Genomic DNA, 21738 nt, shown 5'->3' with positions numbered 1-21738 from the left:
AAAAATGTGCCAATCAGTGAGCTAAACTAAGCGAGCTCAACTGTGAATGGTCCTGGCGCACCAAAAAAAAGAGTCGAGGGAAGCCAGCTTGGATTTGGCGTAACTACTATCAAATCCCATTGAGAGCATACGTCATTAACAGACAAACTTGAATTGTTGCATCTCGATGTGTTGTTGTCTTCCAGAGGCTAGCTAGCTAGCTAAAATGGTCCCTTTCCTAAATTAGTCATGGATGGAGATAGGGATTTGGACTTGTGGTTTTACTTAATTCTTCGTACTGGCCAATGATTATAACGGCAATTCTGATCCACCCATTAATTCATACATTGTGGTGCCCCTGGCCTAAGAGTATGGAAGTTCAATATGTAGCTAGATGTAGAAGGCAAATTTTAACTAGCTAACATTGACCATGAATGGAAGTTAGGCTAGCGAGCAAGCATTTTAGCCAGGTAGCCTAGGACAACAAAAAATAAAAGTGTACTGGATAACAGAGTGATAGGCCGTTTCGTCAACATGAAAGAGAGGAGAATGGCATTGGCGTTTCTCTACAAACAGGGTGAGTCAACATGTTTTTCTACTTGCACGAATACGCACGCACACACACGCGCATGCACACAGAAATCAGAACCATGCACAACCACATCATAATTAGCTTAAGTTGGACTAAATTGTTTTTGGTATCTTTTAGTTGTCACTGTATTAGACTAAGCAGAGGTGATTTGAAAATGTTTAAGTTGAAATGGTGCTAGTGGAGGCAGCTCCTGTATTCTTTGCGACTTGTGGTAACTCTCTGTGGTTCCAAATCAATTGTTGTTTAGTCGTCCGAAAATGTCGGAAACATTAACTTGCTTGACCATGCTGTAGGTCATGTAACTGTCTGTTAATGTATATGCAATATGCTTTGTGAACTTCACTGGACAGAGGTTGCTATCCGGTTTTGTGATAAAACAAAGGAATGGCTGAATTTATTCTGCCACTGTGTCTTCTTATTGTCTCGGCCTTTAGGCCTATATATTACAGTCGCAAGGCATATGAATTAACAGGGTATAGAGCAAACAACACAATTATCACAACACAGGTTGTACTATGTTTTTTTTTTTGGGGGGGGGGGGGGGGGGGCATCAACTTGCTTGAAATGCCCAGTCTGCCCTGGAGTTTCCATGGTGACATTATGGGGTATGGGGAGGATGTAACCACATATGATGACAAGCTCATAAGGCAGGTGTTCACCACATTGAACCAACACAACCTGACACTCACTGACAAAAAATGCCATCAACTTACTGGGCTTTCACATATGATAGGATTTGCACCTCTTCAATGTCAATGCCATCCTGAATCTCCCAGAACTGTCCACGATAGCTCCACTCCACCATCAGTCCCCCCTCTGGCAGTTACTACAGACAGAGACACCATGGAATTGGACTGCCACATGTCAGTAGGCCATTCAACAGCCAAAATGCCACCTGAAAAGAGCTGGCGTGCAATGCCATCAATACACTACATGACCAAAGGTATGTGGACACCTGCTCGGCGAACATCTCATTCCAAAATCATGGGCATTAATATGGAGTTGGTCCCCCCTTTTCTGCTATAACAGCCTGGACAGGCTTTCCACTAGATGTTGGAACATTGCTGCGGGGCTTGCTTCCATTCAGCCACAACAGCATTAGTGAGCTCGGGCACTTAGGCCTGGCTCGTAGTCGGCGTTCCAATTCATCCCAAAGGTGTTCGATGGGGTTGAGGTCAGGGCTCTGTGCAGGCCTTCCACACCAATCTCCTCAAACCATTTCTGTATGGACCTGGCTTTGTGCATAGGGGCATTGTCATGCTGAAACAGGAAAGGGCCTTCCCCAAACTGTTGTCACAAAGTTGGAAGAACAGAATCATCTAGAATGTCATAGTATGCTGTTGCATTAAGATGTCCATTCACTGGAACTAAGGGGCCAAGTCCAAACAATGAAAAACAGCCCCAGACCAATATTCCTCCTCCACCAACCTTTACAATTGGCACTATCCATTGGGGCAGGTAGTGTTCTCCTGTTCGTTGGTAGCTTCATGAAATAGGTTTCCATGGCCGAGCAGCCGCAAACAAGCCTAAGATCACCATGTGCAATGACAAGCTTAGGCTGGAATGATGTAAAGCTCACCGCCATTGGACTCTGGAGCAGTGGAAACACGTTTTCTGGTGTGTAGAATCACTCTTGACCATCTGTCAGTCCGACGGACGAATCTGTTTGGCAGATGCCAGGAGAACGCTACCTGCCCCAATGCATAGTGCATGAGGGTTGTACACAATTATGAAAAAAATCTAATTCCGATGTCGGAGCCCACTTGCTTTCCTTAGAGCAGATTACACTAGCCATAACATCAAAAAACATGTGTAACTGTATGTATTTGTGTCCGGCAGAATGATACAGAACTGAATGAGAGTACATTTGACATGGAAAATTATAATTGAATCAGCTAGCAAAAAGTCAAGCTTACATTCATCATAAATATTTATAGTTTACATTTCTGCCTATTGTATCTCTGTGTTTACAGGTCTATATTTCCAAGATGCATTATGATATCCTAATGCTGTTTGTTTGTGTACGTAGGGCAGACAACTGACTACTTGTATTCCACATTTTGCAATATCAGAGCCTGCAATATTGGGTTACATGAGCCTGTGGCCCACCCCCCTCCAGCCAAGCTAGGGGGTGTATGAACATTTCTAACCACTTTTGCAGAAAAATATTTTTACACCAACCATCCATTTCATAAATGGGAGACATTAGGGATTTTTTTTAAACATGGTTGTATTTTCTTCTACCTAGGGTAGGGGTATAAAACATTTTGGGGGTGTGCCTTCCCATTAGCCTACATTGTCTAGAAAATGTATCTAACTGCATTGCAAAGCTGAGCAAATAGACTAGTGTTTAACTGTCATGAAACTGTCATTCAGGAGTGGAACAGGACTGTTCTTAATTACAGAGAAAATGAACTACACACAAGACACTGAATCCTAACTTTGTCAATGCATGAATTGCACGAAAACGTTATGTACGAGGATATCAAGTCAGGATTCAAGCCTACGTGAAAACATAACTATATTGTGATAAACTCATAACCAATGTCATGAGAAACGTGAAGTTTGTCCTTTCAGATTTGCTTCATTTGACCACGGGCCAAACAGCTATGAAACCAAACATGTCTGTTTTGTCTTTTCAACAGCTCGGGGCATTGGTGTGTTTGAGTGAGAAAGCAGTGTGTCAGTGGAACAATGCTCTAAATATACCCTCCTCAGGCCAAAGATAGCTGTCCAGAAAGGTGAGGGGGTTGTTCTTCTACAACCCAACACACTCTCCAGTGCCCCAGCAGAGCAGCAGCAGAGGTTCAATAAGCAGTACAGCATCGCTGGCCTGACCCGGCAGCAGGGGGGATCCGGTTACACGTCCATGGCCATTTTCCATCACGACCCCAGTAAACCTAAGCCCTTTCCTTTTTTTCTCTCTTTCGGCTGGCCAGCGTTCTTGTTTGTTTGAATGCTGGCCGCTGAAATGACAGGGGTGGGTGGAGGGGGTGAGTTGTGGTGCAGGTGTTTATGTTCTTTCACTCACTGACACAGATGAAGAGGACAGTGTGTAGGTCAGTACAAGGAACTGACCAACCCCTGGGACAGGGATATGATTCCACACCGTATACTCCCTCTCTGGCCTCTAGGTCACCAGACTGCTGATTATTACGCACACCTGTCACCATCATCACGCGCACCAGCGCTTGTTGACACTCACCTGGACTCCATCACTTCCTCGATTACCTGCTTTTATTCATGTCACTCCCTTTGGTTTCTTCCCCAGGCGTTATTGTTTCGGTTTCATGTCGGGGCGCTGTTCGTGTTTCTTGTTTTGTTTATGTTCGATTATTTATCAAATTTATTCCCTCCCTGAACTTGCTTCTCGACTCTCAGTGTACATCGTTACATTCACCAAGAGAGTACGAGTGAATTGGGACAATCTACAATGCACTGGGGAGGTATGGTTGCCAGTTTCTGTTTCTCAAGCCAAGAGAACATAGCCTGGTCCCAGATCTGTTTGTGCAGACAAATGTTTGGATTGACATGATAGAACAAGCATGTCTGGTAGCAGTCTAAGGAGAAAAAATCCAAAGGGAAATGCTCTCCAAGTGAGAAGACCATCTTAAGGATAGGGTATGAACTAGAGGCACTGAGGCAGTCACCTGTTTGAGATTCAAACCAACAACCCTCTCCTGACCTGACATATCCTGGTCAGGATCTGTATGTGTTTAGCCGATATCAATACTCCAAGGCTACTTGAGTCATGCTAATTGAGCGTGGGAAATGCGCTTTACAAATTAAATATTATTGTGTGGGACCAAACCTGGGTCACCATAACAACACATTAGCCCTAGTCACCCTACCCCAGTCAGTGAGTCACAGTCAGAGCATCGGTCCTCACCCTGTGGTCCTCCTGTAGCGCCATGCTAGTGTTGGGTTGGCCCCCGGCTACGCGGCCCCTGTCACACCCGCCTGTCAGACTGGGCATGAAGTCCCGACCGAAGGGCTCTGATAAACTCCGCATCATCTGTTGTACATGTGTGTTGTGTGCCTGGAATGGATCCCTGTGGAGAAGAGGAAGAGGAGGAAGAGGAAGAAGAGATTGAATCAGCCTCAATGTTCCCAGAGACACTGAATTCTTTGCAGAATTTATGACTGTGCTGATGAGTAAATAGTCAAAATAGTCATAGCTAAATGTAGGGTGGATGGGTGGAGCTCCGGGGACAACAGGAGGGTATGGGGTGTTTGGAGCGGCTTCACTTCGGTGTACAATGTATGTTTTAAAATCTAAAATAAATAAATATATATTTTGACTGGAATATACAGTACCAGTCATTCAATGGTTTTTCTTTATTTCTACTATTTTCTACATTGTAGAATAATAATGAAGACAACAAAACTATGAAATAACACATATGGAATCATGTAGTAACCAAAAAAGTGTATATATTTTTTATATTTGAGATTCTTCAAAGTTGCCACCCTTTGCCTTGATGAACGCAGCCTCCTCTGAACAGTTGATGTTGAGATGTGTCTGTTACTTGAAATCTGTGAAACATTTATTTGGACTGCAATCTGAGGCTAGTAACTCTAATGAAATTATCTTCTGCAGCAGAGGTAACTCTGGGTCTTCCTTTTCTGTGGCGGTCCTCATGAGAGACAGTTTCATCATAGCGCTACATAGCGCTACAATACCTCTTTTGCCAATTGGCCTGGACCCTTTATTGCCGACACGGAGCTCCGCCGATCCATCACGACTGGTCTGCCGACATAATCGTCCGAGGTCGTTTCAACAGGCTTTTCCGTTACGACGTCGCCGAAGACCCATCTGCTGGCCACGGCCTGCTAGCTCCAGCTTGCCTAGCGTAATAGCGAATACCGAACGGCTCCCTGACTCACCCATTGCTGCTCATTGGACCCTATGATCACTCCGCTACACATGCCTCTCCCTAATGTCAATATGCCTACTGCTGTTCAGGTTAGTTATTATTGTTTTATTTCACTGTAGAGCCCCCAGCCCCGCCCTAAATGCCTTAGATATCTCTTTTGTCGCACCCTCCAAACATGCGGAGACCTCACCTGGCTTAACTGGTGCCTCCAGAGACACAACCGCTCTCATCGTCACTCAATACCTAGGTTTACCTCCACTGTACTCACATCCTACCATACCCTTGTCTGTACATTATGCCCTAAATCTATTCTACCACGCCAAGAAATCTGCTCCTTTTATTCTCTGTCCCCAACGCACTAGACAACCAGTTCTTATAGCCTTTAGCTGTACCCTTATCCTACTCCTCCTCTGTTCCTCTGGTGGTGTAGAGGTCAACAGTTGACAGCAGAGACAGCAGAGAACTTGTTGAAGAGATCTGTTTTAACAGATGTCAGTAAGTGGTGACAATTTGAATGGAGTCGATTGCGCAATCAGGGCCTGTATAAAACGCCAAAGACCGGAAGTATCTTTCTTTTGTCCCCTGCGCTTGACGCACGATGGACGTCGGACTGGCCTCTTTCCAAGCTTTGGTTTAGCCAGTAATATATCGCCGGTCATGTTTTTACTCGTTATAGGTGTTAAAAACATCATAAGGTAGTTAATTTAAACCGTTTTATAGCAATTTATATCCGTTTAGTGCGATATTCTGGCATTTCTTTGTGATGCACTTCCAAGAGCTGGGTACTTTTCTAGTACATGCCGAACGTTAGTGGCCATTTCGACGGGACAAGAGGACATCTTTCGACCAAAAGACGATTAGACCGGAGAAAGGATACATTGCCCAAGATTCTGATGGAAGATCAGCTCATAGTAAGAACTATTTATGATGATAAATCGTTGTTCTGTAGAAAAATGTTAAACGCATATTCCGCCATTTTCTTTGGGGTAGCTTCGCTTTGGCGCACCCGGTATTGCACAGTAAGGATAATTTAAAAAATGTAATTCAGCGATTGCATTAAGAACTAATTTGTCTTTCAATTGATATCCAACTTTTATTTTTTTAGTCAAGTTTATGAATAGCTTTTGATAAAAATAGGTGTCTTTCCAACATGGCGCCGGGCAGATTGCTTGAGTAGTTGGACACTATTTCCATTGTGTAAGCACGATTTGTGCCGCTAAATATGCACATGTTCGATCAAACTCTATATGGATTGTGTAATATGATGTTACAGGAGTGTCATCGGAAGAATTCTGAGAAGGTTAGTGAAAAAATTAATATATTTTGGTGATGATAACGCTAACGCTCTTTTTGCCTTCAATCAATGCTCGGGTAACGTTTGCACATGTGGTATGCTAATATAACGATTTATTGTGTTTTCGCTGTAAAACACTTAGAAAATCTGAAATATTGTCTGAATTCACAAGATCTGTGTCTTTCCATTGCTGTGCGCTGTATATTTTTAAGAAGTGTTTTATGATGAGTAAATTGGTAATACACGTTGCTCTCTGTATTTATTCTAGTCGAGTTGTGATGGTGGGTGCAATTGTAAACTATGATTTCTACCTGAAATATGCACATTTTTCTAACAAAACCTATCCTATACAATAAATATGTTATCAGACTGTCATCTGATGAGGTTTTTTCTTGGTTAGTGGCTATCAATATCTTTATTTGGCCGAATTGGTGATAGCTACTGGTGGAGAGAAAAAATGGTGGACAAAGAAAAATGGTGTCTTTTGCTAACGTGGTTAGCTAATAGATTTACATATTGTGTCTTCCCTGTAAAACATTTTACAAATCAGAAATGATTGCTGGATTCACAAGAAGTGGATCTTTCATCTGGTGTCTTGGACTTGTGATTGAATGATATTTAGATGCTAGTATTTACTTGTGACGCTATGCTAGCTATGCTATTCAGCTTTTTTACTGATGGGGGGGTGGGGGGTGCTCCCGGATCCGGGTTTCTGAGGCGGTAGAAGTTAAAAATCCACCTTTCCAGAAATAAGTCTCTCACCGTTGCCGCTTGATATAGATCCCCCTTAGCCCCCAGCTGTGCCCTGGACACCATATGTGAATTGATTGCCCCCCATCTATCTTCAGAGTTCGTACTGTTAGGTGACCTAAAAATATCCTCCAAAATACAAAGAAAATCCACAAAGTGGTAAGAACAGCAGGGAAAAAAACAAACCTTAAAAGACGAATAAAAAATGAACAAGAACAAAACCAGAGAACCTCTGGAAAATCCAACAAGAGAAATATATGTTCACAGCATGGCTGGGGCTGGGTGCTAACATACAAACACAGCGCAAAGAACTGAGGAACACAAAGGGATTAAATACCTACAAGGAAATGACACACAGGTGCAAATAATAATTAGAACAAGGGAAAAAACAAAAGGTTCAAAAAAGGCGCAATGGGGGCATCTAGTGACCAAAAACCTGAACAATCCTGGCCAAATCCTGACACCACCTCTACACAGACGACAACCTTCTGTATACATCTGGCCCTTCTTTGGACACTGTGTTAACAAACCTTCAAATTAGCTTCAATGCCATACAACACTTCTTCCGTGGCCTCCAACTGCTTTTAAATGCTAGTAAAACTAAATGCATGCTCTTCAACCGATTGCTGCCCGCACCCGGCCACCCGACTAGCATCACTACTCTGGACGGTTCTGACTTAGAATATGTGGACAACTACAAATACCTAGGTGTCTGGATAGACTGTAAACTATCCTTCCAGACTCACATTAAGCATCTCCAATCCAAAATTAAATCTAGAATCGGCTTCCCATTTCGCAACAAAGCATCCTTCACTCATGCTGCCAAACATACCCTCATAAAACTTACTATCCTACCGATCCTTGACTTCGGCGATGTCATTTACAAAATAGCCTCCAACACTCTACTCAGCAAATTAGATGCAGTCTATCACAGTGCCATCTGTTTTGTCACCAAAGCCCCATATACTACTCACCACTGTGACCTGTATTCTCTCGTTGGCTGGCCCTCGCTTCATATTTGTCGCCAAACCCACTGGCTCCAGGTCATCTATAAGTCTTTGCTAGGTAAAACCCAGCCTTATCTCAGCTCACTGGTCACCATAGCAACACCTACCCGTAGCACGCGCTCTAGCAGGTATATTTCACTGGTCACCCCCAAAGCCAAAACTTCCTTTGGCCGCCTTTCCTTCCAGTTCTCTGCTGTCAATGACTGGAACGAACTGCAAACATCACTGAAGCTGGAAACTAATATCTCTCGCTCTAACTTTAAGCATCAGCTGTCAGAGCAGCTTACCGATCACTGTACCTGTACACAGCCCATCTGTAAATAGCACACCCAACTACCTCATCCCCATATTGTTATTTATTGTTTTGCTCTTTTGCACCCCAGTATATCTACTAGCACATCATCATCTGCACATCTATCACTCCAGTGTTAATGCTAAATTGTAATTATTTCGCCTCTATGGCCTATTTATTGCCTTACATCCCTAATCTTACTACATATGCACACATTGTATATAGATTTTTCTATTGTGTTATTGACTGTACGTTTGTTTATCCCATGTGTAACTCTATGTTTTTGTTTTTGTCGCTTTGCTTTATCTTGCTCAGGTCGCAGTTGTAAATGAGAACTTGTTCTCAACTGGCCTACCTGGTTAAATAAAGATGAAATAAAATACATTTAAAAAAAATGGTAGGTCACACAAGCTAACAGAATGGGACCGCTGAGTGCTGAAGCACGTAGGGCGTAAAAATAGTCTGTCCTCGGTTGCAAAACTCACTACTGAGTTCCAAACTCCCTCTGGAAGCAACGTCGGCACAATAACTGTTTGTCGGGAGCTTCATGAAATGTGTTTCCATAGCCAAGGAGCCGCACATAAGCCTAAGATCACCATGCCCAATATCAAGCGTCGGCTGGAGTGGTGGAAAGCACGCCACCTTTGGACTCTGGAGCAGTGGAAATGCGTTCTCAGTGGAAATGCGTTCTCTGGAGTGATGAATCACTCGTCACCACAAACAAATCGGGATTTAGCGGATGCCAGGAGAATGCTACCTGCCCCAATACGTAGTGCCAACTGTAAAATTTGGTGGAATAAGAATAATGGTTTAGGGCTGTTTTTCATGGTTCGGGCTAGGCCCCTTAGTTCCAGTGAAGGGAAATCTTAACGCTACAACATACAATGACATTCTCGACGATTATGTGCATCCAACTTTGTGGCAACAGTTTGGGGAAGGTCCTTTCCTGTTTCTGCATGACAATGCCCCCATGCACAAAGCGAGGTCCATACAGAAATGGTTTGTCGAGATCGGTGTGGAAGAACTTGACTGGCCTGCAGAGAGCCCTGACCTCAACCCTACCGAACAGTTTTGGGATGAATTGGAACGCAGACTACGAGCCAGGTCTAATCACCCAACATTGACCTCACTAATGCTCTTGTGGCTGAATGGAAGCAAGTCCCCGCAGCAATATTCCAACATTTAGTGGAAAGCCTTCCAAGAAGAGTGGAGGCTGTTATAGCAGCAAAGGTGGGACCAACTCCATATTAATGACCATGATTTTGGAATGAGATGTTCGATGAGCAGGTGTCCACATACTTTTAGCCATATAGTGTATGACAAGGGTCTAAGCCAGGTGATTAATATATATTACATTCTCAAAGTTTTCCTGGGGAATGGCTACACTTACTCAAAGCATATATTCACTAATGAAAAACATTAACCAATATTTTGCTGACACCAGTAACTCTATTCCTTGAGTAGTAAGTACCATGCTATTACTGTAGCCTACATGTCAACCAGTAGCTATTAACACACATCAAACATGGATTTCAGTGTGCGTTAGTTGTCATTTAAATGTAGTAATATCTCAAATCAAAGTTGTGCATGTGTTTAAACAGGTGCAGCGAAATGCTTATGTTACTAGCTCCAACAGTGCAGTAGAATGTCTAGCAAATTCAACACAAATACACAAATACTAAAAAATGTAAACAACAAATCAAGAAATGACAGAACGAGTCCAATTAACAATCCAGGGGTAGACATATTAAAAATCCAGAATATAAATATAGACACTGACAGTATATAATTTGGAAGGAAAATTGTATGTTCAGTAGTAGCTAGGTATATTAGGATGAGCTATTTCTAGAATACAGTATATACATACACAGGGAGTAAACAACAGTATATTAACAGAATATGAGGTGACTATATATACATGGGGCATAAGTCTCAAGGTGCAGGGCAGAGTACCGTGCAGGTAGCCAGCAAGTGATGGCTGTTCAACAGTCTGATGGCCTGGAGATAGAAGCTGTTTTTAAATCTGGAACAGCTGATATAATATAAGGGAATAGGCTATGCTGATAACAAAGCATTGAAATTGGGAACACAATTGCCCCACAATAATATCTGCAAACTATTAATTGTGAATGTGGCTCTTAAAATATGACAATAGCCTACAGACTGTCGTTGTAGACAAGGGGTGGGTAGCATACAGTCGTTATTGTCCATTATCTGAAACAACGTGTCGTTGAAAGTGGTGTTGACTGGTATTTAAAATAAACATAATTTTTCGAGAAAAATCTTCATCCTGTCGAATTAATGAGAGGCTGAATACAATATTGATACTACTTACGAGAAGAAAGGGTCCTCGTCAAATTCCCTGAGAAGACTGTTAAACATTTCCACGGGTGTTGGAGAGGAAAAGTGAAGTATGAAATATCTATTTTCTGTTTCGCGCTATGAAGCGGCGTCTCCTACCCCAGTGTACGACAGCCAAGCGCGCACGGTGTCAATGAAGTTACTATGGAACCTTGCTACACTTCAGAACGTTGGGCTTTATGAACCAGGAGCCACATGACCTCCATCGAGCCATCTGATTGGCTGGCTATTCACAGCTCGAGCAGGATCTATCAGAAGAACGTTATGTTGTCAGAAGCTGTCATGACAACGCAGCTCGCTCCAGAGAAAGATATTCGATGTTTTGCCATATTTTACAAGCGTGTGCCACTTAAGCAACGAGGCAATGCTGTAAAAGATGTGTAGGCTAAATAGCGTTTATTGTTGAATTTATCCATTTAAATACGATGTACTATATTACTTTTCATTGGGCCTACATGTACTGTACATAGTTTTATTTGCAGTTGTCACTATGACAATGAACACACCCTGAAAGCACTGAATGGTCTGAACCAGTATCTGTGCGTTAGCGACCTCATGAATGGTCTTATGCTACCATCTTTTTTTTATTTTTATTTTTTTAATTTATTGGAGAAAAATCAGTATACATATAAGAAGTATACAAACAGACAATGATAACATATGCTAGGGGGTACAACAAATGACAGATTGTACAAAGACCTTAAAAGATGCACACATGTTGATTGTTTTAACAGCTTTCTTATTAGAAGAATGTATAATGGTCTTAATGAACTGCTCGAATTCCTTATAGAAAACACAGAAGAGTGTTTTTTTATTAGTGAATTTACATTTATGAATATGACATTTTGCCATTAGCACAATTAGATTTATAAGGTAAAATCGTTTTTCTTTATCTTTATTATGGTTAAGGAAACCGAGCAGCACATTCTCCCATAAAAAAACAAAAATCATCAAGAATATTAACAATTATAAAACTGTGAATATCTTTCCATAATTGTTTTACATGTAGACAATGCCAAAATAAATGTGAAACTGTTTCTGGATGCCCAACACAAAAAGTACAATCAATGTTAATGTCTTTTTTAAGTTTCTTCAGGTAATGATTCGCAGGGTAATACTTATGGATCATTCTGAAAGAGACCTCTTTGACCTTGTTAACAAGCAAGTATTTGTGTGGTAATGACCAGACTTTTTTCCAACAGATATTAGTGACCAATGTATTCCAGTAACTTGTGACATAAGGAATGGATACAATATCCCGTTGAAATAAAGCATGTATAGACCTATTGTTCTGAGGGAGCTAGGAGAAACATATTTTCTCTGTTGGAGAGTCAACTGGATTAAGTGAGGGTAGGTCAAGAAAGTGAGGTCTGGCTACACCTCTAAATAACATGAGAGTTCCAGATGGACTAGCATCAAAGACTATGGCGAACTCTCTAGGTGTTACAGGGATATTGTAACGAGATAAAAATTCCTCATAATTGAGTAACAATCATTCTACATTAAAAAGTTGACTCACCAGTAGGATATGATTATTGAACCAGTTCTTAAAAAATAAAGACTTGTTTCTATACAAAATGTTCTTATTGTTCCAAATGCAATACCTATGCGGGGAAAAATTATGTTTATATATTAACGACCACGCTAAGAATACTTGTCTGTGAAAAGCAGATAATTTTGCAGGAATCTTATCAATGTTATAGTTACAAAGTAACATAAAATTGAGGCCACCAAAACGGGAGAGGGATGAAATTCCAAATTGAAGTAGGATTCTTTAAAAAATGTTTAGCCCAATTTATCTTAAAAGTATTATTCAAAGTAGGAAAATCTAAAAAATTGAGTCCACCATATTCATATGAGTTCATAATGACAGATTTCCTAATATAATGTGTACGATTTTTCCAGATTAATTTGAAAAGCACCTGGTCAACCGCTTTACCTATTTAGTTGTCAAGATATAGGGACTGGGCTGCATAAGTAATTCTGGAGATACCTTCAGCTTTAGAAAGCAATACTCGACCTTTCAAGGATAAATCCCTCTGCAACCAATGGTTCAACTTTTTGTTTTTTTCAATAATAGGTATAAAATTTAATGAGCATCTTTCCTGTTGATCCTTAGATATGGTAATCCCAAGGTATGTTAATTTTTCCTTGACTGGAATATTGCATATTGAGGGTATCACACAGTCTTTAACAGCAAACAATTCACACTTATTAAGGTTTAGGCAATGACCAGATGCTTTGGAAAATATATTTATCACATCGACTGCTCTAGGAATCTGGTCAGCATCTTTCAAAAAGAGGGTTGTGTCATCTGCAAGTTGACTTATGATAACATCTCGGTCCGCAATTGAGATCCCTTTTATATCACTGGATTTAACAAAACTTGTAAGAAGTTGGGTTGCAAGCAGGAAGAGGTAAGGCGAAATTGGGCAACCTTGCCTAAATCCTCTTTTCAAACCAAATCTAGGAGACGTGCCATGCTTTCATTTAATTGAACTGTTCCCATTCATATAAAGAGTTTTAATAGTACTACAAAATAATTTCCCAAAACCAAATTTCTCAAGGGAGAGAAATAGAAACTCATGTTCCACTGTATCGAAGGCTTTATAAAAGTCTAAGAAGACAATAAAACTATCTTCGAAGATTAAATCAGTATTGGTCAATAAGGTCTAACACCAGTCGGATATTATTAGATATACAGTGGGGAGAACAAGTATTTGATACACTGCCGATTTTGCAGGTTTTCCTACTTACAAAGCATGTAGAGGTCTGTCATTTTTATCATAGGTACACTTCAACTATGAGAGACGGAATCTAAAACAAAAATCCAGAAAATCACATTGTATGATTTTTAAATAATTAATTTGCATTTTATTGCATGACATAAGTATTTGATCACCTACCAACCAGTAAGAATTCCGGCTCTCACAGACCTGTTAGTTTTTCTTTAAGAAGCCCTCCTGTTCTCCACTCATTACCTGTATTAACTGCACCTGTTTGAACTCGTTACCTGTATAAAAGACACCTGTCCACACACTCAATCAAACAGATTCCAACCTCTCCACAATGGCCAAGACCAGAGAGCTGTGTAAGGACATCAGGGATAAAATTGTAGACCTGCACAAGGCTGGGATGGGCTACAGGACAATAGGCAAGCAGCTTGGTGAGAAGGAAACAACTGTTGGCGCAATTATTAGAAAATGGAAGAAGTTCAAGATGACGGTCAATCACCCTCGGTCTGGGGCTCCATGCAAGATTTCACCTCGTGGGGCATCAATGATCATGAGGAAGGTGAGGGATCAGCCCAGAACTACACGGCAGGACCTGGTCAATGACCTGAAGAGAGCTGGGACCACAGTCTCAAAGAAAACCATTAGTAACACACTACGCCGTCATGGATTAAAATCCTGCAGCGCACGCAAGGTCCCCCTGCTTAAGCCAGTGCATGTCCAGGCCCGTCTGAAGTTTGCCAATGACCATCTGGATGATCCAGAGGAGGAATGGGAGAAGGTCATGTGGTCTGATGAGACAAAAATAGAGCCTTTTGGTCTAACTCCACTCGCCGTGTTTGGAGGAAGAAGAAGTATGAGTACAACCCCAAGAACACCATCCCAACCGTGAAGCATGGAGGTGGAAACATCATTCTTTGGGGATGCTTTTCTGCAAAGGGGACAGGACGACTGCACCGTATTGAGGGGAGGATGGATGGGGCCATGTATCGCGAGATCTTGGCCAACAACCTCCTTCCCTCAGTAAGAGCATTGAAGATGGGTCGTGGCTGGGTCTTCCAGCATGACAACGACACGAAGCACACAGCCATGGCAACTAAGGAGTGGCTCCGTAAGAAGCATCTCAAGGTCCTGGAGTGGCCTAGCCAGTCTCCAGACCTGAACCCAATAGAAAATCTTTGGAGGGAGCTGAAAGTCCGTATTGCCCAGCGACAGCCCCGAAACCTGAAGGATCTGGAGAAGATCTGTAGGGAGGAGTGGGCCAAAATCCCTGCTGCAGTGTGTGCAAACCTAGTCAAGAACTACAGGAAACGTATGATCTCTGTAATTGCAAACAAAGGTTTCTGTACCAAATATTAAGTTCTGCTTTTCTGATGTATCAAATACTTATGTCATGCAATAAAATGCAAATTAATTACTTAAAAATCATACAATGTGATTTTCTGGATTTTTGTTTTAGATTCCGTCTCTCATAGTTGAAGTGTACCTATGATAAAAATTACAGACCTCTACATGCTTTGTAAGTAGGAAAACCTGCAAAATCGGCAGTGTATCAAATACTTGTTCTCCCCACTGTATGTCTATTCCCCCTGAAGCCAGATTGGGTCTCTTCTATAATTGAGTCCAATACTGCCTTCATTCTTTTGCAAATATAGAGGCTAATATTTTGTAGTCATTATTGAGCAGACAGATTGGACGCCAATTATCGAGTAGAAGCAAGTATTTCTTGGGCTTAGGGATTAATGTAATCAGACCTTGAGTCAAACTGGGAGGGAGAGCATTATTTACAATGCTTTCAGAAAAGACCTCCACTTATGCTACCATCTTATTAATAGGCAATGTGCAGTAGGATGCGTAATTTGTTGATTGACAGGACTATAGAACGATACACTTCCCTCTAGTGTGGATGCTCACCAACGTGTTATAGTTATGTAGCCTATAATTTATCATTATAGTAATCGGCTGGGTGGATGGCTCCGACACAACACAACATTATTATCGCAACAGAACTAGCCTACTAGTAAGTCTATCTAACGTTAGCGAACTTGAATGAAATACATATACAATTACACGTATACCCTTACACTTGACTTTTATACTCTATAAAGTGTCTCTTTCAAATAATTTTCTCTGGCAAGTTTGCCATGCAGTAGGGAAGTAAAGCGGAAGTCGAATCCATCATACGGAAAATATTAGCCTACAAGATTCAATCGAGCTACATTCCTTAAGTTGCATCTCATTAATGAGAGGAAAGAAACGCAAAACTGGCACCTGTCTCATTACTTGCACATATGCTGATCATCATGACTTGCTTACATTTTTGCAATTTTTTATGCAGTCATGTTATTTGTCCCTCCTCTCTTAATTTTTATTTTATTACCTATTTTTCTCCCCAATTTCATGCTATCCAATTGGTAGTTACAGTCTTGTCTCATCACTGTAACTCCCGTACGGACTTGGGAGAGGCGAAGGTCGAGAGCCGTGCGTCCTCCAATACACAACCCAACCCAAACAAGCCGCACTGCTTCTTGACACAAGGCCCAATTAACCCGGAAGCCAGCCGCACCAATGTGTCAGAGGAAACACCTTTCCGTACACCTGGCGACCATGTCAGCGTGCACTGCGCCCGTCCCGAAACAGGAGTTTCTAGTACACGATGAGACAAGGACATCCCTCCCCTAACCCGGAGGACGCTGGGCCAATTGTGCACCGCCCCATTGGTCTCCCAGTCGCGGCCGGCTGCTACATGGAATCGAACCCAGAATCTCTAGTGGCACAGCTAGCACTGCAATGCAGTGCCTTAGACCACTGCGCCACTCCAGTGTGCTCGTAAAGGTGTGCTCGTAAATTCACTCTGGAGTGCCAAAATGCGCTCTGAGCATTTGTAAATTCAGAGAGTTGTTAGATTGCCCATTGGTAAACACAGATCATTTCGCTCTAGCATTCAGACTGCACACTGGACGCTCTGACAAAGGAGTAGAGTTGATCCAAGCCTTCTGACCTCACAACGTACTCAAGCAACCAAGCTAATTGGCTAAAGTTGGCTAGCTTGCTAGCTACTTCCAGACAAATTAGAGAATACATCACTCTGCCCATTTTACTCGCCCTAGCAGAGCTGGTTAGGGTGTTTTCATGTTATCTAGAGCGTTGGTGACTGCAATTGTGCTGCTGGCAACAATTTCAAATGCCGACATTTACTAACACCTGTCATATTCAAAGGGTGTTGCTCACTTGTAAATTCATCAGGTATTCTGCAGAGAGTGCTCTAGAGAGCCAGAATGAATTTTCCTCACCTTCAAATATTGGCTATAGTCCATCAGAAAGTAGGCATAGGCTACATTCTAGCATTGCCTAATGCTAAAATAATATTGCCTATCAGATTAATTGATAAGGAAAGTTTGAATGGGGTGAGACAGCTATATCCCAGCATGTGCCTTAAGGTTTGCACTGGAATCGTTTTTCCAAACTGCCCACTGTCATTATTTTTTTTCTTCATTCAATTGAGTCCATGACGGAAACCTGGTGGTTTTATTCTAGGCATGAAGATATAGGTGCCCCTATAGGTCTAATATTTAAATTGAGGAAATGTGATCATAATCACTATTTTAGTAATCCACGTTACGTCCCTCCTAATTAAAAGGGCCAGCATCCTGCTGATGTGAGCTGCTGGACAGCACACTTGCACTTGATATGCGTTTATGGATGAGATAGGGAACTTGCCATTTCCAAAAATGAACTCAGTGGGTAATGGGGATTCCCTGCTTTGCGATCTGATCTGTTGCCTACGTCAACAGCCAGGATTTCATTAAATATGCCTAGGCACTGTACTTTTTTTTATTGCACATTTAATTAAGCTGACGCATTTAGCGATGTTCAATTTCAATTCATTGGCACAAAACAAGCGTAAGACAAAACTTTTTTTGTCAGGGGGCCGCGATTTTTTTGGCCCGAGCTGAAGACTTCTTTATCGGTCAGCTACTACTAGTAAAGGCTCAGTACACTAATATTGTGCATTTGTTTTAAACTAAATGTATTTGAGTGTTTACCAGCATGTGTAGCTTGATTCTGATAATTATATGTATGTTACGTGAATTATGTTATCAATGTTCATAAACTGAACTTCAATTAAACTGCTCAGTCTGCAACCCAGAATTTGTAAGATTATGGTTGAATGAAACAGACAGAGTGCCAGCTACAATAGCTAAAATATTCACGAGGACGTCCCATTCCGTTGTACAAAACCATCCATTTTATACTGGCTCCTGAAGCACATACCTTCACACACAAACAGCAGGTATCCTACGCACATACTGTATCACTACCCAGCCGACAAAGATTAGGGGGACCGTGAGAAGTACTCCCTGCCCTCTCCCAAATCTCTCAGAGGCCCCTAGCCAGGTCAGCACCGAATTTTGCTCAGACAGTCTGTGTTTAAGATTCTATAAAGACATATTGTACAGATATATTGTTTTACCCTAATTCTGACTAAAACTACACACATCATTAATAATACATTTATGATGCTAATCAATTTCATACAATTATATGGTTTCAGGGTGGAATATTCTAATCATTAATTTAAACATATCAATTCAATTTTCAATGTACAAAATAGTTATTCTAATAATGCTTGTGGAGTATAAAAATACTTGCTTGATATATTTTCCAGTTTCTTGAAATACTTCGCAAATGCAACTTATTTCTATTTGAAAACTGAAATGGTTTATTCATTCCTTTTCCATTTTAGTAGACGCTCTTATCCAGAGAAATTTACACTAGTGAGTGCATACGTTTTTATACTTTTTGTACTGGTACCCCGTGGGAATCAAACCAACAAGTGCCATGCTCTACCAACTGAGCAACATCATCACAAACCACTTGATGTCTCAATGTACCAAGTTACTGTATTGTGCATTGTTTTTCTTCATAGTGATGGAAAGTCTACAGGTACAAACCTAGATGACCAGCCTATGTACAATACAGTAATGTACATTTACATTAAGTGGCTTGTAAGGATGGTACATTCATATTGCACAAAAAGTGTCTGTTTTCCATGTTATTTGTTCAAGAAAAATATTTAATTTGATGTGGATGTTTTGTGTCTTTGCCCATGACTTTGCACCTTTTGTTGTAAATGTTTGAGGACGGGTTTTGTTCTTTCTGGATTCTATTAGAATGACAATCATAGAGAAAGGGACAGGGACATTACTCTAAAAATTCCAACTATTGAATCCTGCACGACACTGTTCTTAATTATACAACTACCTTTTTTTGTTGCCCTGCTGCAAACCTCTATATTTTGGCCATTAATTGTAAGAAAAACAAATCCCCAATTTTTGTATTTGTATTATTGTGGTTTTTATTTCGATTTATCAAGGGGTACTACAGAACCCTCAGCAACCCTACTTCCTGTGGCTATGCCTAATATATAGGCTAGCATAGGAATGGTGGATTAATAGCCCAGCCTATGAATTAACTTCTAATTTACACATCTGTCTTCAATGTTATCTTCTTGTGCAATTCATGCTTGATGCATCTCAGCTGGCATCTCCACTCTCTTAAATCTTCTCTGTATTCCACTTATTGCTCTTGAACCAGTAGCCTAGCCCAACGTGTGTCCTAGAAGTAGCAAAAATAGTTACCAAACTTATTTTGAGCAACAAAAATAAATATTCTGGCGGTTTCGGCGCAAAGATCGTTGTAAAGCAGGATTTACACATACAAACACACCACCAGTCCAAGTGAAGGGTTAAACCTGTTTATTATCAGGTTTCACAAAACTCAAAACAAACAGAGTAAACACTTCATCACCTGTGGAAGGTCCTCCAATCTTGGTCTTTGGTTCAATCCTTGTTGAAATCATCAGTTCCCTTATTCCGGTAAACCACATCCTCCACCGTACATTCGGTCTCCCCAAAAACCTCCTACTCCGTCACCTGCCGGGGTCAAAGCAAATACAAAAAAAGAAAACCCAGGGCGCAGTTAAGTAGAGGCCCTGATTGGTTTCACCTGTCTGCAGTTTGGCTCTGATTACAACTGGAGACAGGTGTGGCTGTTCTGCTGCGGTCTAGGTTTCCCCTGAGCTGTCCATGGTCCTGCCTCTGGGGAATACTTCTCATTGCTGTCTGTGGTCTTGGCAGCCAGAAAAGAAAGAAACCTCGCAGGCACATACCGTCTCTCCACCACATAACCCCTGAAACCGCTACGATATATAGGGAAGGCCCTATCTTGCTCTTGCTTGATAAATATAAAATAGACTACAGTGTTCACAATTTACTTGTGTGGAAGTTTGAATGGCGAGAGCTTCTCTGGTGTGACGGGATCACATTGGCTGGTGGTAAAAATGCAATAAACGTGAATCCTCTGTTCTCCTCGCGCTCAATGTTTATGTTTACAATGAAATGTATTACATCAGAATGCCCAACGTTAGAATGTTTCTAATAGATCCAGTCGGTATTAAATAGAATGTCGTAACCAATGATGTGTATAAACCCTGCATGGTTGACTGCTTTGTCAAGACAAGGCCCAAATCCCCGTCATCAGAAAAGGGGGAGGAGGGCAGGGTGCCTAGTAAGAATTCGCAGACAAGAAGGTAAACCACCACTTCCCTCTGTACTATTGGACAACGTGCAATCATTGGAAAACAAACTGGACGATCTACGATTAAGACTATCCTACCAACAGGACCTTAAAAACAATAATATCTTATGTTTCACTGAGACGTGGCTGAACGACGACACGGATCATATAGAGCTGGTGGGATTTTCCAAGCATCGGCAGGACAGAGAAGCTACGTCTGGTAAGACGAGGGCGGGGGTGTGTGCCTATTTGTCAATAACTGCTGGTGCGCAATGTCTAATATTAAAGAAGTCTCAAGGTATTGCTTGCCTGAGGTAGAATACTATATAGACCACACTATCTACCAAGAGAGTTATCTATATTATTCGTATCCGTCTATTTACCACCACAAACCGATGCTGGCACTTAGACTGCACTCAACGAGCTGTATAAGGCCATAAGCAAACAAGAAAATGCTCATCCAGAAGCGGCGCTCCTAGTGGCCAGGGATTTTATTGCAGGCAAATTTATATCCATTTAACATAATTTCTACCAGTATGTCACATGTGCAACCAAAGGAGAAAAAAAAACTCTAGACCAGCTTTACTCCACACACAGAGACACATACAAAGCCCTCCCTCGCCCTCCATTTCACAAATATGACCATAATTCTACCTGATTCCTGCTTACAAGCAAAAACTAAAGCAGGAAGTACCAGTGACTTGCTCAATACGGAAGTGGTCAGATGATGCAGATGCTACGCTACAGGACTGTTTTGCTAGCACAGACTGGAATATGTTCTGGGATTCATCCAATGGCATTGAGGAGTATACCACCTCAGTCACCGGCTTCATCAACAAGTGCATCGACGACGTCGTTCCCACAGTGACTGTATGTACATTTCCCAACCAGAAGCCATGGATTACAAGCAACATCCGCACCGAGCTAAAGGCTAGAGCTGCCGCTTTCAAGGAGCGGGACACTAATCCGGATGCTTATAAGAAATCCCGCTATGCCCTTAGATGAACCATCAAACAGGCAAAGCGTCAATACAGGACTAAGACTGTGTGATCATGCTCTCCATAGCCGATGTGAGCAAGACCTTTAAACAGGTCAGCATTCACAAAGCTGCTGGGCCAGACCAATTACCAGGACTTGTACTCAAAGTATGTGCGGACCAACTGGCAAGTGTCTTCACTGACATTTTCAACCTCTCCCTGACTGAGTCTGTAATACATACATGTTTCAAACAGACTACCATAGTCCCTGTGCCCAAGAAAGCGAAGGTAACCTGCC

General features: G+C 41.6%; 1 protein-coding gene across 4 annotated transcripts in view; it reads right to left on the bottom strand.

Moving 5' to 3' along the window:
- Positions 1–19854, bottom strand: part of LOC139547604 (myeloid leukemia factor 1-like) — a 44753-nt gene extending 24899 nt beyond the window's left edge. The window contains exons 1-2 of one of the 4 annotated variants that reach the window (XM_071356553.1): positions 19696–19854; positions 4461–4623 (exon numbers count right to left, since the gene is read on the bottom strand). In XM_071356553.1, the coding sequence (XP_071212654.1) occupies positions 4461–4586 (126 nt within the window). In that variant the 5' untranslated portion in view covers positions 4587–4623; positions 19696–19854. Of the gene's footprint in view, positions 1–4460; positions 4624–11126; positions 11307–19695 lie in introns of those variants that run through there. The other 3 variants (XM_071356552.1, XM_071356551.1, XM_071356550.1) reach the window with 3 other exon arrangements.
- Positions 19855–21738: the final 1884 nt, after the last annotated feature.

This window comes from Salvelinus alpinus, chromosome 21 (assembly GCF_045679555.1).
Source record: "Salvelinus alpinus chromosome 21, SLU_Salpinus.1, whole genome shotgun sequence".
Taxonomy (NCBI): Eukaryota; Metazoa; Chordata; class Actinopteri; order Salmoniformes; family Salmonidae; genus Salvelinus; species Salvelinus alpinus.
The sequence above is the reverse complement of the archived record's forward strand: the minus strand, read 5'-3'. Positions and strand labels throughout refer to the sequence as shown.